Consider the following 19285-nt stretch of genomic DNA (forward strand, 5'->3'; position numbering starts at 1 on the left):
AATTGCTTAATCTTCTTATCAAATTGTGTTTCAGTCATCTTGCAAAAAGCCATAGTTATCCGTGGTACTTCATCTCGTTCTTTTAACAGATAAATCCATGTGCACCGAGAATAATGGTCAATAAAACTGATAAAGTAACAAAAGCCATCAATGGAAACAATGGGTGAAGGTCCCCAAACATCAGAATGAACCAAATCAAAAGGAGCTCGAATTTCATTACTAGAAGTTGGATACACTGTTCTACATTGTTTTGACATTTGACACACATCACAAATTAAACTCTGACTTGGAATTCCCTTAAACAATTTGGGAAACAACATTGCTAAAGAAGAGAAAGACACATGACCTAACCTAGCATGCCACAGGTGCAGCCTAGCTATTGACTCCACACTTTCCGAACTAGTAGTAGCAGAAGCTTGTAGGGCTGAGCCGATGTCTGCATCAAAATAGTAGAGGCCCCCATACTCATGACCACTCCCAATCGTTCTCATTGTCAATCTGTCCTGGAAGACACAATGAGTAGGAAAAAAAGTTATACTGCAGTTCAAATTTTTTGTAAGCTTTGAAACAGACAAATGATTTGAGGTAAGACTAGGAACATGTAGGACTGATTTAAGAGAGAGGTCTTTTCTTAGGTCAACCACCCCCTTTCCAGAGATGTTGGAGAGAGACCCATTAGCCACTCTCATCTTATCCTGGCCAGACAACAAATGATATGAAGAGAATAAGGAGGACATATGTGTCATATGGTCAGTTGCTCCGGAATCAATCACCCAAGAGGTGGAATCAATGGAACTAGTTGCACTAAAGGCAGAGACTTTACCTGATCTGGCAAGAGAGGTGGAAGCTAAAGAATTGTTCTTCAGACGGGCTAATGCCCGGCTGAGAATCTCTACCTCACTATCCGTGAAGCCCAAAGTACTTGGTCTAGAGGAGTCAGCAGCCTACCCTATGGAGGAAGAGGACACTGTCGGAGTACTTTGTGAGTTGTCACTACTGTTGTTGGTGGCAAGATTCCCACTTGCTGTGTGACCCTTATGTTGTCTTTTGTCCTTTCTCAAAGCAGCTGGCTTCAGATGAGGATACAAGACCCTACACTTGAGGGACTTCTTGTCTGGATATCTATTTCCCTTAGTGAAGACTAGGGCTGAATGTTCTCCAGATAGTTCAGTTGACTGTGTCTGGGAGTCAACTTGCATCTCCCTTCTCCTGACTTCTTCATTCCTCACTAGGTAATAGACATGGTGAAGCTCCGATAATTCATCTCTCCCTAGAATTTGTGACCTTATACCCTCATATACTGGGTCTAGGCCAGCCAGAAACTTGAAGGCTCTGCTCTCTTCAATTTGCTTGTCATGTCTCTCCTTGTCCCTGGCATTTTCCCAATCCAATATCAAGTGATGATCAAGCTCTTCCCAAAGGCCTTCCAGGGTTGCAAAATATGTTGCCACGGACATGTCTCCTTGCCTTAGAGCTGCGATATCTTGGTTCAATCTGTAGATTCTAGCATTGTTCTTTTTCTGGCCGTAGGTCTTGGATACTTTCTCCCAAATCTTAGTGGCTGTGGGGAAATGATGAACAGTTCTAGCCACCCGAGGAGTCATGGAGGCCAGCAACCAAGACATGACTGTGGCATTCTCCTTGCGCCACACGACATGCTCAGGACTGCCAACTTCAGGTTCTTTCTTGTCTCCATCCAGATAGCCTGTGAGATCACGAGAAGTAATGAACAGCCTTGCTGAGACGGACCACTCTCTGAAGTTATATTCATCCAGCAAAACTGTGCAGATTAGGGTTTTCCAGGTTAGAGAACCTTGCGGCAGGTCTGTTATCTCTAGAGGAAACTTCTCTGGATAGTGAGGACATGCTGACTTCAGTCTTAGAGTAGGTTTAGAGCTCGCCGAAGTGTTCACAGTGCTGGACAATCTGGAGCTGGCAGCTCCCTAGGTAATCTTCACTTGAGCTGAAGCAGTTCGGGTACAGCAGTGGTGAGAAGTTCCGGACTGATAACCAACCTGAACTTGGAGCTGTTTACCACTGTGCTATGCTGGTTTTGCTGGGGCTTCGAAGCTGCAGTTGTGGAGAAGCTCTCCCCCTTTCGGCTAGGGCTAGGACTGCTGAAATCAGTCCTCAACTAGGTCTGTCCTATACAGACCTCTCTTAGTAGCCAAATAGCTACTATTTGCTGAAAAAAGAACCTAGTAGGACATCCACTTCTGGGCCTTACCTCCCTTGAGCCCTACAACCAAGGGAAACCCTAGGTTCGAATCTGCTTTGTTCTCTTACAACCCTAGTTTTTTCAGCAACCCAGAAAAGAAGAAAGAAGATGGAAAGAACAGCAAGAGAAGAGAGAGTAGAAGCTAGTGCGCCGGCTGAAACCAAAGAGAAGCTAGTGCTCTGATACCATGTGAGCTTGAGAGCTGTACTCGAAGTAGAGGAGAGGAGAAGAACACCACTGATATGCTGTGAATGTCGAACTGTCCTGCCCAGTTGACCATTCTATTATTTATATTTGAATGTAGTACAATGATACAAGTAATTACTGGAATGCCCCTGATTAGTGATGGGACACCCAGTTAACTTAAAACATTAAACAGGCTTAGGCCCATTAACACAGGCCCAGTTACAGGATAACTTAAACTTAAGTATGGGCTAATAAGAACTCTTATCAGCCGAACACTCATACAAAGAGACTTCATTCTAACATTCTAACAATAGTAACATACACCTCTCTTTGATACCTCCTTCCTCTTCTTCTCCTTCTCTCTTTTCTTCTTCTACAAACCATAGAACTGCAACTAGCTGCAACAACAACATAAGAAACCTTTCAAACCACGCTTGAGGAGCTTGCTTCAATCCATATATGGACTTCTTTAGTTGACAAACTAGAGAAGGATCATTACAATATCTAGGAGGAGACTTCATAGAGACGACCTCTTTCAATTGACCATGAAGGAAGACATTCTTCACGTCCAACTAGTAAATGGACCAAGACTGGATAGCAAACAAGGCTAAGAGGACACAAACTATGGTAATCTTAGCAACTGGAGCCAATGTCTCTTCATAAGCAATCCATACTCTTGATTATATCCTTGAGAAACCAACCAAGCCTTTTATTGGTGAAGAGAGTCATTTGACTTCAATTTGATTATATAAGCCCAACGACTCCTAACAATGGAAGCATTCGGAGTGGCAAGCACAAAATCCCAAGTGTCATTCTCATGTAAAGCATGAATCTTGGCATCCATGGCCTCTTTCTAGTGTGAACCACTAATAGCTTGCTAGTATGAACAAGGAATATCTGTGGAAGATAAAACAATAGAGAAAGAGCTATGGTTTAAAGGAAAACCATAGTGGTCAGGTGGACAATAAATACGAGTAGAACGCTGAAAAAGGAATAGAAGAACCAGCATTTGAGATAGAGGTGTCTGAGGAAGAAATATCACTTACAAGAGGAACAAAGGGATGGAGAGTTCTAGACCGAGAGGAAGGGGGTTGTAGGCATAGGGTCTAGAGCACATACACATTTGTAAGAGATGATGAGAAAATCCTTCCCAGTAGAAGTTGGAGAAACATCCTCAAAATCAAAATACTACAAAGCAAAGATAGAATGTACAAACAATCTAGCAACTCCAATAAAGAAAGAAATATGCTTAAGAAACACAACATTTCGGGAAATATGAATATGAAGAATAGATGGATCATAACATAGAAAACCCATGTGGTCTAGACTATACCCCACAAATGCACACATAGTAGATTGAGCAAATAATTTAGAATATTCACAAGAAGGAAGATACACAAAACATAAGCACCGAATAGGTTAAGACGACGACCAAAAAGCTTCTGATAAGAAGTATTCGTAAGGACGGAAGAGGGAAGATAGTTAATCAAATACACAGTTGTACTAGTTGCCTCTACCCAAAATGATGGTGGTGCATGAGATTCCAATAACAATGTTCTCACAACACTGAGGACATGTCCATTCTTGCGCTCAGCTACACCATTTTGTTGAGGAATGTCTAGCAACTTTGTTGTGACTACATGTGACTTGAGCGGAGAATACTCACATGTGACTTGAGCTCAACTCGAACCATGGTGAAAAACAACTTGAGTAGGAAAAATTTTTGATTTATGTCATAAAATGTAGATCCATGTGCACCTGATACTATCATCAATAAACAATACAAAATATCTGTATCCCAAATGAGAAGGAATAGAAGCAGTCTAAACATCACTATATATAATCTCAAAGGGTGAAGTGGCACTCTTAGATGTGTGATAAAAAGGTACAATATGACTTTTACTCAAACAACAAGAAGTGCAAGACACATTAAAAGCATGAATGGAAGGAATCTTGTTCTCAATTAGTCTAGAATCAAACAAAAACTTCAGTTTTTCAAAATATGGATGACTCAAACTTTTATTCCATGTCTCAAAATATTGTTTCTTTGACTCAAAAAAGAACTAGATATGGATGAACTAAGATATGCTGAGGAAGCTGCTGGTTGAGACTTCTTAAACTCCAATGCAAAAAAACACCCTAGCCTACGCCCCTTCCCTTTCACCTTCTTAGTGTATCGGTCTTGGATCAAACAAGCATCATGGGAAAAAAAATATTATCCTCATCAAGTTAACCAATAGAAACTAGATTAGTAGTAAGGTTAGGTACAAAAAAGGTCATCGAAAGGAGGAACGATATAGTGGGTGAAAGTTTAAGGGACAGATCATTACTACCAACGACGTTCAGCTTTTCACCTTTGGCAGTAACAATGTGTTTATAATAGGTCTCGATAAGATTGCCTAGTTGATTTGGATAGGCCCTTGTTGTATGATTAGTGGCTCTAGAATCAATAATTCAAACATGTGAAGGAGAGAAACAATAACCAAAGAACTCACCAGACAAGTCAATAACAGAAAAAGCTGAAGATATAGCAAATGATACCAATTGCTGAAATTTGTCTTCATCCATGGATATAAAGGAATTACCTTTAATAGAAGAATCACCCTTGGTAGAAGTGATATTAGAGGACTGGCACTCTGTTACTTGATATGCACATGGCTGATTTTTCTTTCGAGCATTTTTAGGTGGTAAGATAGGACAGTCTAGAATAATGTGCCCATGCTGTTTGCAATATATACAAATATTCTGCTTCTTGCAATAGGACACAATATGGTCGAATCTTTTACACTCGTAGCATTAACTTTTGGAGAAGTCCTTTGCAGCTTGTTTCTTATTTCCATGTGCAATAAAAGCAGTTCAGTCCTAGAGTCTACTACTTTCCCATCTAGTCCAGAAATAATTAAGAGTCTAGTCTCTTCCCTTAGAAGTTCCCCCATCACTGAATCCAGGTTGGGAAAAGTTCCCCTACTCAAAATATTATACCTAATTATCTCATACTCAGGTCTAATCCTCATGAGAAACTGATTCACTTTTCATTTCTCAAAGTGTTTCTGAAGATACTGAATACGCTCAGAAAAATCCGAAGGGTCAATATGGACTACTTCATATTCTGCCCAAAAATCCAGGAATCCAGCATAATATTCTTGTATCTCTGTCCCCTGACAATACGCAAAGATTTCATATTCGACTTGATTTTGTCTAGACATATTAGACTAATAGTAAGCTTTCTTTAGATAAGCATACATCTGATAGGCTGTTTGCATTCTATGCATAGGTATAACAATATGGGTCTCCGTAGAACTCATAATCCAAGACACCAATTTTCCATTATCAAGCTTCCATTGCTAGAAAGTTTTGGCTTCAGATTCATCAGGTTTAGTAACCTTACCATTCAGATAACCCTCCAAGCCTTTTACCTTGACAAACAAATCAAAGTAGAATTTCCACATACTTTAATTAGTCTCATCAAATTTCATGGGCATAATATCAACCTTGTGAGCCATCTTGGTGAATAACCATGGTCCAAAAGAATAAAGGACTAGGAACTCAAGGCCAAAAAGAGAACAAAACAAGGCATCCACCCAACCAAACCAGATCCAAACTTAATAACAGTGACATGAATAGCCAAATAACACCCAAGAGATCAAAACTCAGTCGAAAAACTTAACTGAACAAAGATGTTAGAAAATGACAATCCAAAATAGGTACGTTTACTGGATTGTTGACTGAAGAGGGAAGGAGACCATTCAAACCTAATCTAATCCAAGAACAAACTGTAAAAACACTTAGAACTGACCTGGGCAGCATAAAATCTAGAGTTGTGCTGAACAGAAAAGCCTCCAGAACTTCTTCTAACCAGATCAAAATAGTCAATCTAGCAACCCTAGATCTTCCTTTAGACGCCTAACAATAGATTCAATCAAAGACAGGTCTGTAAGACCTGCTTTGATACCATGTCAATCCCTAGTTTGAACATACGAGAGAACAGTTTCAGGGGTGTTGCATGAATCAATCAGCCCACCCCCAAAAGGCCTCTAATATGTTAAAGAACATATATTGTGTACAATTACAAAAGTGCCTTACAGGGCTGAAAGAAAATAAAGCTAAATAAAACATATGTACAATATACAACCAGGGCTATCCTAATAGGATATGTCAAGTCTCTTCACATTGATTACCAGATAAAAGGATGTGGAATAATTTGTCTTATGGCTTGCTGTAGTGGAATCAACCCAGTGAGACAGCCATAAATCATTCCCATTACGAGATGCTTGCATTAAAACTGCTGATAGACATATTATGATTGCAATTGGCCAGCCTGAAGATGCAGCATAATTTCTGCAAGAGAGGAGAATCAATGAATTGTTAAAAATCCCCAGTGCCAAAAATAATTCCTGAAGGACATACACAAAATACTTGAAAAAACCTTTCCACTTTTATAATATCAGAACCTAACAAAAATTTAGAAATACTTATAAACTACACCTGACTTAAGATGTAGTTATCTTCAAAGTGATGGCTAAGTTCATTATTCAGTAATTGACTGCTTTTCTGTGTATGTTTGTTCATTTAGTTGTTTCTTTCTTTTTATTTTTTTCTTTACTTTTTTTAACCTAGGCTTTGGCACTTGCTAACAATATTATCTGCAAGATGAGGAACACTCAAGTTGTAGGGACAAGATGGAAGGAGGCTAACATTCTTTTCCATTGGATATGGTATGGATTCAAGCTGTGTCAAAATACTTCCAGCATTACATAGGCATTCTCCAGGAACATTGGCCTTACTGTTTTCTGGCTGACTAAAAAAGTTTAACAGATTGAATGTTCACGTCCATCTAGTTAGGTTGATTTTTTTTTTCCCAGTTGGATCCATTAAACGGTGTTCCTAACCAATAAATTGTGTAACTACTGCAGAGCTCAGAAGACATATATATATATATATATATAGTAAATACAAGATGGAAAAAGTTAATACTCACTTATAAACAGTAAATTCAACTTTCCCTTCTTTCCTCAGTTCTCTTTCAATGGCTTCTTGGGCTTCCTCAGGAATATCTATATCATCTCTGCTTAGTAGGCCATTTTGTTCAGCTTGACACGAAGTACTGGTGCTACTTTCCTTTTTTGGAAGTTCAGATGAAAAGAATGTTGATTCTTTTAATAACATTGAACATGGGGAAGATGACAACTCAGCCAAACGTCCCACCCATTTCACAAGTCCTTTGTCCATTACTACAATCATATCTGCAGAGGATATTGCCTGTATAAAGTTAAGAACAACTTTAGATTCCTTGAGCCACACCCTTTTTTTCATGAACAAGCTATCTAGACATTTTATTGATCATAGACATGCTTGATCCAGATCACCTGGATCAGCATGGGAGCATCAAGATCCAAATTGATTCTTAGGCATTAAGAAAATATAGGGACCAGTTGAAACAATGATTGAAGTTAATCGAGTTCAATTTATTTAAAATCTCGAGGGCCATTTACCATCTACTAAGAAATCTTTCCCAAGCAGTCTATGTTGAAGTAAGAACCTATTTCATGTGTATAGATTACTTAAGGAATATATGCCAAACATAGTTGAAAATGATGAGAGAAGGAACAACCTGAACATTGTGAGTACAGAGAATTCTTGTTTGTTGTTTCATCAAAGGACCCAAGATACCATTATATAAAATCCAACGAGATACTTGGGCATCAACTGCACTAAGCACATCATCAAGCATGAATATATCGGATCCATGATAGACAGCCCTGCCAATTCTCAACTTTACAATAAGCTCCTATATAGAAAATGGGAAAATAGCTTCTTCAAGGTGGGAAACTTTGGAATTCTTCCACATTTTCAGCAAAATGAAAAGCTCCTACCTTGCTAGTGCAAGCCGTGCTTTCTGTCCACCTGATAAGTTGATTCCTTTCTCTCCAATATAAGTTAGGTCACCCCCAACCATTAGTGAAATATCAATATCCAATGCACATGCCCTCAATACTTCTTTGTATCTACTCAAACCAGAAAAATGGCCACATTTAACAAAGATAGCCTACTGTTGGGACTTTTCTTCAAGAAGAATTCACACATTACTAGTTAAAAGTTTTCTATTATTGAACATTTGAGAAGAAAATAAGAACTATGGAATGGAGATTGAAAGTTAAACTACATGAAACAAAAATTATTCAATTAAACTGATCAAAAACACTTCTTCGATTAACAAAATATTTTACATTGTGGTTACATACCTTTTTGCATCATAGTTTTTTCCAAACAAGATGTTATCACGTATGGTCCCTGACAGAATCCAAGGAACCTAAAACAGCAAGTCGCAAGATATGGTATAAGAGTGTTTGTATTCAAGACCAGGAAAACTAAATCTGGAAGGAATTGATGAACCTGTGATACATATGCTATTGATCCCCAGCAGTGTATTGATCCATGGATGAGTCGCATTTCTCCCAGAATTGAATTTAACAAAGATGATTTACCTGAACCAACCTGAACACAGGACTACAAAAAAAGTTAGTAAAAGGGCAGGTTAAGATTTGGATTTGTGGATGTCAAAATGGGAACATACATAGAGAAAACAAGATTAATTATATTTGATCATCAATTGTCCATGAAGAATAAAGGAGTTCCCATGATAACTTGCCTATTTATATGACTAAATATATTTTTTGAAGATCAATAACTAAGAAAATTTATTCAATAGTGTAGGTTTTCAAGACTGCTATTCAGTCTTGATCACTAAGAGATTCCAGGTTCGATGAGAAGAGAAAGTGAAGAAGATGTAGAAGGAAGAGTGATGGAAGAGCAATAGAACACAGATTTTGAGGAGAAGAACAGAATGTCAATATTCTGCTGCCGCCACTTTAAGTTAATATATATAGGTTATGCTAGTTACATGAAAGGACATATCTGCCCTTGGTGTTTACATCATAACTGCTAACAAATAACAACCAATATAAAACTGAAACTAGAAATAACAGAACAGAAAAATAACCACAGCTGTGACTAGATACATTCTACCCTACGGACAGAGTGGGACCACAGCTGTGGGGCCCACATCAATGTTCTCTACACTCCCCCTCAAGTTGGGAGTATATGTTCATCATTCCCAACTTGGATAGATCCACCTCTAGCTTCTTTCTTGATATGGCTTTAGTAAGAATGTCGGCTAGTTGCATACTGGATGTGAGGTAAGGGAGGCATACTTCTAGAGATGAGACCCTCTCTCGCACAAAATGGCGGTCAACTTCAATGTGTTTGGTTCTGTCATGCTGTACTGGATTATGTGCTATATTAATGGCGGCTTGATTATCACAGTACAGCATCAGGGGCTTCTCATACTCAATACCCAACTCCTCAAGTAGAGATCTTAGCCATAGGATTTCAGCCACTCCATTGGCCATGGACCTGTATTCTGCTTCAGCACTTGACCGGGAGACCACACTTTGTTTCTTACTTCTCCAGGAGACAAGGTTTCCTCCCACAAGGGCACAATATCCCAAGGTAGATCTTCTGTCATCAACACTCCCAGCCCAATCTGCATCAGTATAAACCTCCACCTTCATGTGATTGTTGTTCTTGAAAAGTATACCCCTACCTGGGCATCTCTTCAAGTAGGCTAAGATTCTTTCTGCCGCAAGAAGATGTGTGGTTCTAGGAGAATGCATGTACTGACTGACAACACTAACAGCATAAGTAATATCTGGCTGAGTGAGGCAGAGATATAGTAGCTTTCCTACCAGTTGCTGGAACATAACTTTGTCTTCAAGAAGCTCCCCACTCTCGACACTAATCCTGTGATTCTGTTCAATTGGTGTATCTGCAGGCTTGACACCTAACTTTCCAATTTCTGCCAACAGGTCTAGGACATATTTCCTCTGAGATATAAAGATCCCTTGTTTGGATCTAGCAACCTCAATACCCAAAAAATACCGGAGTACACCAAGGTCCTTCACCTCAAATTCTTGGTGAAGAAGCTGTTTAAGAGACTCAATCTCATGACTATCATTCCCTGTGACCACAATATCATCAACATATACTGCCAACAGTGTCAAAGAGGACTCCACCCTCTTGATGAATAGGGTATGATCTGACTGGGCCTGTACATATCCAAACTTCACAAGTGCTAGTCTGAATCTATCGAACCAAGTCCTAGGTGATTGTTTCAAACCATACAAAGCCTTGTTGAGCCGGCAGACCTTCTTACCTACTTCTGCATCATAGAATCCAGGAAGCAAACGCATGTAAACTTCTTTCTGCAGATCTCCATTCAGAAAGGCATTTTTCACGTCTATTTTGTATAAAGGCCAAGTGTGACTTGTTGCAAGGGACAAGAGAACTCGAATAGTAGTCATCTTGGCTACCGGTGCAAATGTCTCCAAGTAATCTATGCCATAAGTCTGTGTAAACCCTCTTGCAACTAACCGAGCTTTATACCTCTCAATAGATCCATCTGCATTATGCTTCACCGTAAATACCCATCTGCATCCAACTGGTTTCTTTCCTTTTGGCAAATCAACTACCTCCCAGGTGTTGTTCTTCAACAGAGCATCCATCTCAACTTGCATTGCATCTTTCCATTCAGGGACGGATAGGGCTTCTTGCATTGTTCTTGGAATAGGGACATTGGAAATGGAGCTAAGGTAGGACCTGTAGGTAGGAGATAGGCGATCATAGGATAAAAAATGGGAAATACAGTGGGCTGTGGATGTGGTACAATGTCGTTTCCCTTTACGGACTGCAATTGGAAGGTCAAGATCATCTGTAGGGGAAGTCTCTGTGGGCTCTGGGACTGAAGTATCTGGACCTGGAGCTGTAGATGAGATTGGAGCTGGTCTGGACTACTGATGATTAGGATCAACCTGCCTGCACCGCCTGTGATAAACCCTCAACTCCTGATCCCTCTGACCACCCTCACCATTGCAGCTTTCCCTCAACTCCTGATCCCTCTGACCACCCTCACCATTAAAGTTCTCATCACCCAATGGAATAGGTAAAGGAACTCTCCCACTCTCACTGCTCTCCCCCTGAAGACAAGAACTCAAACCCCCACTCTCACTACTCTCCCCCTAAGGGGCAACCCGAGGATAATAGGGTGTGCCCTCAAAGAAAGTGACATCCATGGAGACAAACTCCTCCCGGAGACAGGATCATAACAGCAATAACCCTTTTGAGTTTGTGCATAACCAAGGAAGATGCATTTGGAGGCTTTGGGTTCGAACTTGGAGGGATGGGGTCCGAGAAGCTGAACAAAGCAAGTGCAACCGAATGTCTTAAGGGGAATAGAAAACAAGTCCTCACGTGGGTGTAGAAGCGAAAAAGGAGATCGCATATCAAGGACCCTGGAAGGGACCCGATTAATAAGGTATACCGCCGTGAGGATAGCGTCCCCCCAGAAGCGAATAGGGACATTGGAAGTAAACATGAGGCTTCTAGCCACTTCCAAATGTGTCTATTCTTCCTCTCGGAAACTCCATTTTGCTGAGGTGTATGAGGGCAAGAGCCCTGGTGGATAACCCCATGATGAAGAAGATAAGATGTCAATGATTTAGCAAAGTATTCCTTTGCGTTATCAGATCGGAGAACTTTGATCTTGGCATCAAACTGGGTTAGGATCATTTGGTGAAAATTTTGGGTCAGGGAAGGTACCTCATCTCGTGAACGCATGAGATAAACCCAAGAAAAACGGTTATGGTCATCAACAAATAACAAAAAATATCTGTACCCACCCATGGAAGGGATATGATAAGGCCCCCAAACGTCAGTATGCACAATATCAAAAGAATTATCACTCCTTTTATTACTCAATAAATAAGGCTTTCTACAATGCTTAGCAAACTCACAACTTTCACACTGTAGCTGAGACAACTTAATAGACTCAAATAAAGTAGGAAACAGACTCTGTAAAGATCGAAAAGACAAATGACCTAATCGGTTATGCCAAAGCATAACCGGACTCACACTCTTAGAAACAAAAGACAACTTCTCAACTGACTCTCCCTGACGGAACCGCTCCCCGAGCAGATAGATCCCATTCGTCTCACGGCCAATCCCAATCACCTTCTGCGTCTCCAAGTCCTGAAAAACACATCGGTCAGGGAAGAAGGTTACTGAGCAGTTCATATGCTTGGTAATACTACTGACTGAAAGAAGGTTAGTATCAAGCTTAGGCACATGCAAAACAGATGATAGGGAGATAGTGTCTGAAAGCTTGATGTCACCCTTCCTAGAAATAGGAACCAGGGAGCCATCAGCAATAGATACCTTATCCCTACCAGAAGACAAATGGTAAGTAGTAAACAGTGAAGGCAAGCTAGTCATGTGATCAGATGCACCTGAGTCTATTACCCAACAAGGTTCAGTAGTACTTGGAGCTGAGGCATGATAGGCTGAAGCTCGAGTACCTGAATGGGCGAAGGTAGATGTGACAGGGGCTGATGGAGGCTGCGGTGGTTGAGCTGAATTTCCAATCTCCTTTTCTAGCTGTAGTAGGGCAGCCCGAACTGCAGCTAAGGTCTCCAAAGATGTTCCTTTGGTGCTAGATGAGGATGCTGAATCAGTGTGCATGGCTACATGAACAGTGCCCTTCTTGTTTCTTAACTTCGCAGGAACCAAGTGGGGATGCAGTTTCCAACATGTCTCTTTTGTATGTTTGGGTTTCTTACAATGTTCACATACTACATCCTTCTTGTCTTCCTTCCTCCTGTCCTTCTCTGAATCACCCCCTGATTTGGGTGTAGCCGCTACAAAGGCTGATATGGGTTGCATCATAACCTTCCTTCTGGTTTCTTCACTGTGTACAAATGAGTAAGCCTGAGAGAGAGTCACACTGTCTCTAGTCAAAATCTGCTGCCTCACAATATCATATTCTGAGTTCAGTCCCGCTAGGAACTCAAACACTCTGTTTGTCTCGATGTGCTTTCTATGGGTCTGAGCATCTTTGGGACTTTCCCACTCAAGAGTCTCTAAGTGATCAATCTCATGCCACAGGGACTTCAAGGTAGAGAAGTAGACCGATACCAGTTTCTCTCCTTGTTTAAGGGTGTTCACTTCACATTTCAATTCATATGCTCTGGCAACATTAAGGGGTTGGGAGTAAGTTTCTTTCATAACATCCCATATCTCCTTAGCTGTCTTTGCCCACAAATAATTCCGGCTAATATGAGGCTGCATAGAATTACACAACCATGTCATAACCAAGTAGTTTTCTTGCATCCACTTGGTATATGTTGGGTCTCCCTTGGAAGGTTCTTTCATATCTCCCAGGAGGTACCCTAATTTACCTCTTCCACCAATAGTCATCATGGCTGATTGGGCCCATTCCAAATAGTTTGATCCATCAAACTTTACGGTCGTAATCTGACCACCCATCTCAGAAATACCACCATAACTGACGTTCCCAAGACTGCCTTCTGCCTGAATTTTAGACTCCATTTCTATCAAGTCTCAAAACAGTACTTGAATCACCAATCACAATCAAAACAGTATAGGCCTGATCTGTATTCTCAGTGTATGTGCACAAAACCGAAGTAATTCTGATCTGAAACCAACTAACCAACACAGCAGTAGCTGTCCGTAGATCTCTAACCCCCTAGAACTCTGAGAACAACTTTAAAACAAAACTGATATGCTAGGGAAAGTTAGGGTTTTAATCAGTCCTGAAAGGAAGCAATTCAGTTGCACAGTCCAAACTATATAGATGAGCTTTCAATAGGGTTAATAAGAAACCCTAGAATCTGATTGGACCAACCCATCAACTTAAGAGTAGCTCTAGGTAGATCACAGGGTTCAGTCAACCACTAGGTCTTGCCGCAGATCACTTTCAAACCCTAGAGTAGAGAGAAACACAGTTCGGTCCAGGGTTTGATGTAAAACCCTAGGAAATCGAAGAGAGAAAGAGCTAGAATGGTTCGGCCTTCCCCTCCAGATAGGTCCAACCTATCTTCTCTGAAAGAACTTCTATTAAAAAGTAACAACTTACAAGGAAAAAATAGTTCGCTGCCTTCTAGGGTTACCTGAACCCTAGTCTTCTCTGATCCTTCCTGTCCACCAACACTCTGCAACCCTAGCAAGTTTCCAATAGCTGCTAGTACCTCTGGCGATCTCCAAGAATCAGTCTGCGAACTCCTCCTTTTCAGCTTTCTGTCCTAGGAGATTCTCATGTGGTCTTCTCATGTGGTCGGCTGGTATTAGACTCACATGAAAAACCGTAACTTGGCTCTGATACCATGTAGGTTTTCAAGACTGCTATTCAGTCTTGATCACTAAGAGATTTCAGGTTCGATGAGAAGAGAAAGTGAAGAAGATGTAAAAGGAAGAGTGATGGAAGAGCATATCTGCCGCCGCCACTTTAAGTTAATATATATAGGTTATGCTAGTTACATGAAAGGACATATCTGCCCTTGGTGTTTACATCATAACTGCTAACAAATAACAACCAATATAAAACTGAAACTAGAAATAACAGAACAGCAAAATAACCACAGCTGTGACTAGATACATTCTACCCTACGGACAGAGTGGGACCACAGCTGTGGGGCCCACATCAATGTTCTCTACAAATAGAATAGCAAAATACAATGTTTAGGTGCCAAGGGATCACCCCACCACATACAAAAGAAAACAGCAGAACTTGACATCAGAATTAAACATTCAAAGTACACCAAAAATCAGATGTGAAATTCTTTTAAGGCATTCAATTTCTGGAAGAACTAACACTCAGCCAATAATCCTTGAGCTGATCACAGCCCCCAATTCTTCATTGCTTCTCATATCATCAAAAACTCTCATATTTCTTTCCTTCTGTACCTCCCAGCACACGGCAAAGGAAATGCAACTCCAGATTATTTTTGCTTTGGAGTTCCCATGCACTCTCAGCCAGCAACCAAAAATATCATTATAATCATTGGGGACCCACCCAGAAATGTTTAAAATCTTGAAAAAGTAGGCCCAAATACTTCTTATATAAATGCACTATAACAGCAAATGAAGGATGTTCTCATTCGCCTTACATAGAGCACATCTACTTGGAAACTGATGACCCCTTCTATTCAAATTGTCTTGAGTAAGGACACTCTTAGAGGAACAGGTTTCCCCCAAACCCACTTCATTGAATTAGGTTCCACCTGATTTCTGAGTGAAGTGCATTATAAAGTGACTTGACAGAAAATCTTTCATTCTTGCATTCCTTCCACCATCTTGCATCTGGAAGAATAGGATTCACCTCCACCTCTTGCAGCTTTGACAGCAACCCCACACACTACTCTACCTCCCAATCCAATAGAAGTCTTCTAAACTTAGGACACCACACCACTGATCCATTACAAATTTCACAACACTGAGAAATTGTCTCCTCCTTACTTAAGTTATAGAGCCTTGGACACAGCTCACAAAGCTTTCCAACACCAAGCCAATTATCTTCCCAAAATCTCACACTTGACCCTGCTCCACACTTTCCAAGAAAGAAACAGCTGAATCAATGAATTGACATAATCCCCTTCCAAACACTTACCCAATAAGAATACCTTACCTTCCTCGCATCCTACCCAAAATTCCCACCCTTCTCCCTACCAAACCTATAAACCCATTCCCCCAACAAAGCCTTGTTAAAAATTCCGACCCTTCTCACTCCCAATCCCCCATCTTTCTTGGCCCAACACACCAAATCCCATCTCACCAAGATGGTTATTTTTCTCTACCTTTATATTCCATAGAAAGTCCCTTTGAAGCCTTTCAATTTCTTCCAACACCAAAGATGGAGCCTTTAGGAGAGACAAATAGAAAATTGGAAAATTAGAAAGGACACTCTTTATAAGGGAGATTTTCTCTCCAAAATACAAATATTTATCTTTCTAACCTGCCAATCTTTGTTCAATTCGATCTAAGAGAAGTTGCTAAGTATAGGGAGCAGGTGCCCTAGCCCCAATGGGTAGCCCAAGATATGAGAAAGGGAAATCCCCAATAAGGCAACCCAAAGCACCAGCACACTGTTACTAAGATTGATTTTTAAACCCAAAAGCAATTGAAAACTTTTAAGAATACCTCTCAAATTATAAGCTTGGTCCACAGATGCATCCATGAAAATCAAGTTTTCATCAGCACAATGGAAATGAAGGATAATCACCCTCTCATTTCCAAGCTTGAAACCAGCCAGCAGCCCCTCATTCACCCTTTTATCCACTAGTTTACATAACACCTCCACCGCTACGACAAAAAACATAGGGGAGAGGGGATCCCCTTTTCTCAATCCCCTCAATGCGTATAAGAATTTTGTTGACACCCCATTCACCAAAACTGAAAAGAACACCGATGAAATGCACACAAACATCCAGCTCCTCCATTTCTCCCCAAAGCCCATCCTCCTTAAAACTTGCTCAACAAAGAGAATTTATATGAATAAATATCCTCTTCATTTGTTGTTTGTGAATAGAAGATTTATCTATATATTTCTCTTGGGGTCATTAGAAAATACTCCAAATTAGGTAATGCTCCATAGGGTTGTGAAATTTTCCTCAAAATTAATATTTGGTCAATGCTGAATGGTGAGAAGTGTGGTTAATTTGTAGCTGTCAATTAACATTAAGATAAAAAGGAAAGTTTTCCCAAATATTTTTTTGGAGCCATGCACTCTTAGGACAAGTGGTTGCAATCTTCTTCAGTTCCTCTTTACAACCTCAAAAGACATACTTGTTGGCCAACTGGAAGTTTCACCTCTTGAGCTTGTGTACTTTAAGGACAATTCCAAGCACCAAAATCCACAACCTCTTGTGCTCAATTATGTGATACAGCTTACCTTCTTACGCACTTGTAAGATAACCTGGCCATAAACAATCCATTTTGTTCCTCTTTAGAGGGGTCTATCAAATTATCTTCCAAATTTTCATTAGATATCTTCCAGTATGTACAATCACATATTTGAGGAAAGCTTATTTGATACCTAATCATTTATTTTATGTTAAGGGGTATATTTTCCATAAAATCTTAGATATTTATATTAGTTAGCACATATCTTCCATTCATCTTAAAACAGATACTTTTGTTATTGAAATAAAAAAAAAAGAAAAAGCAAAATAAAGAGAAAGGATACCCAGAATCTGTTAAAACAGGAACTTCATTATAAATGAATAAAGAAGGGGTAACACAATGACATCTAGAAATGGAACTTAAACACTACATTTCTTTGCATAGTTTCCTCTCAAAAATCAATAAATTTATTGAGGAAAATCTCAACAGCATTAGTATCATAATAAGCACTCATAGAAAGACACATTCTGTCCTCATTTTATAATGTTAGAATAAATGAATTCTGAAACTCCTTGGTCAAAGTAATAACCTCTCCAATCACTGCAACAAGAAAGCCCTTAGGAATATCAAGAGTTATGTGGTTTAACACCAAGTTCTTCCCCTCCAAATTGCTGTTTGACCAAGCACAGCATGCTTCTCGAATGATAATAGCCATATGCTGAGAGACACAACCATCCTGGTCCTTGGAGAGAGATGCTAATGAAATATTAGCAGTCTCTACAAATTCAGAACTATGTTCAGAACAGGCAAGGAATCTGCTCAGACGTCTGGTAGATATAATGGCCTGAATATAATAGAGAGAAATAAGTTTTTCAACCAAAATAATTGTCATATAATGGGGAGACCATATTTTGAAACTACAGCACATGGACAACTTACATCAATCAAACCATTAATCACCCATGGAAACGAATTTAAGGGAGAGATCAAAGTATTGAATAATGCAAGACATGTGAAAACCTGCAAATAAGACATAGGGAAACCAACTTTTGTTACAATGGAAAATAATTCCAGCAGCATTTTTCATGAGAGATATCATATGTACTAAAGAAACATCAGAGAGAAATACCGTTGCAGCATTTAATGGATGTCCCATCAATGTGAAGAGCCCAAATGTGAATAAAGAGAAAAGTGTTGGTGTTGTTGCCCAGAAGAATACACACCAAGCATCCAAATACTTCCGAGTCTGTCAAAAAATAACTCATAAACAATTAGTGATCTTAGACCAAGGATCTCATAGAAATTGAGCTAATATGAAGAAATATAGGCACTGGAAGATGGTTTCATACAGATAAGTACTTCACTTCTAGAGATCTTATTTCCATCAATCGATTACTAAATAGAACCTCCCAAGCATACATCTTCAAGGTACGGATATATGTCAAAAGCTCTCCTGCCATTCTGATCCTGTAAACGACACATGTTAGAAGATTAATAATTTTTATAGTGGTATATTTTTTGGAATTTGCAATTTGATTTTCTCTATTGTATTCCAATTTTATGATCTTGCAAAATGAAGCCACCCATTATGGTAGATCATAAGAGAACAAGAATTTAGAATTTGGCATTCTTGCCTGCTCATAAATTGCAAGACCTAGATTATCTGTGTGAAGCAGACCAAGAAGTCAAATAGTTAAGTACTTTTGTTCTTTGTTTTAATGTTTTTTATATTCAATTTTTTTTGTTCTTGTATTTCAGTGTCCCAGTCATGGTTCAGAGTATCAATACCCACAATATGCAAAAAATGAATATGAGTTTTCAAACTTTGATACTGCTTTTTTATTTCTGTTGTATATGTGCCTTGAATTCCTAATTGCAACCCGTTCCACGCTTTGAACTGTATTTGTGGAGAAGAGCCCAAAGGAAAATTTTCATTTGAGGCCTGTGGTGGAGGTGGAGGTACAGACCGGACCCACTTTCACATATTTGGGTCCCATTTATATTGTATCTTGTTCCCTAAGGTTCGACATAGAGAGTGAGAGAACAACAATTCAAGAGAATGGGTTTTGGAAATAAAGGGCACTAGGATTTGGTATAGGTCTAATATGGGCCTTGCCATGTTGGCATGGCACG

At 39.7% G+C, this 19285-nt stretch overlaps 1 protein-coding gene across 2 annotated transcripts in view; it reads right to left on the reverse strand.

Moving 5' to 3' along the window:
* The window catches only part of ABCC13 (multidrug resistance-associated protein 11), a 140566-nt gene that overhangs the window by 24306 nt on the left and 96975 nt on the right, over nucleotides 1-19285 (reverse strand). The window contains exons 15-24 of one of the 2 annotated variants that reach the window (XM_088893521.1): nucleotides 18502-18619; nucleotides 18282-18398; nucleotides 18092-18172; nucleotides 17742-17996; nucleotides 8798-8899; nucleotides 8647-8714; nucleotides 8278-8409; nucleotides 8016-8163; nucleotides 7383-7663; nucleotides 6583-6742 (exon numbers count right to left, since the gene is read on the reverse strand). In XM_088893521.1, coding sequence (XP_088749647.1) covers nucleotides 6583-6742; nucleotides 7383-7663; nucleotides 8016-8163; nucleotides 8278-8409; nucleotides 8647-8714; nucleotides 8798-8899; nucleotides 17742-17996; nucleotides 18092-18172; nucleotides 18282-18398; nucleotides 18502-18619 — 1462 coding nt within the window. Of the gene's footprint in view, nucleotides 1-6582; nucleotides 6743-7382; nucleotides 7664-8015; nucleotides 8164-8277; nucleotides 8410-8646; nucleotides 8715-8797; nucleotides 8912-17741; nucleotides 17997-18091; nucleotides 18173-18281; nucleotides 18399-18501; nucleotides 18620-19285 lie in introns of both variants that reach the window. The other variant, XM_088893520.1, reaches the window with a different exon arrangement.

Source organism: Nelumbo nucifera, chromosome 8 (genome assembly GCF_055504915.1).
Source record: "Nelumbo nucifera cultivar China Antique chromosome 8, China Antique-T2T, whole genome shotgun sequence".
Taxonomy (NCBI): Eukaryota; Viridiplantae; Streptophyta; class Magnoliopsida; order Proteales; family Nelumbonaceae; genus Nelumbo; species Nelumbo nucifera.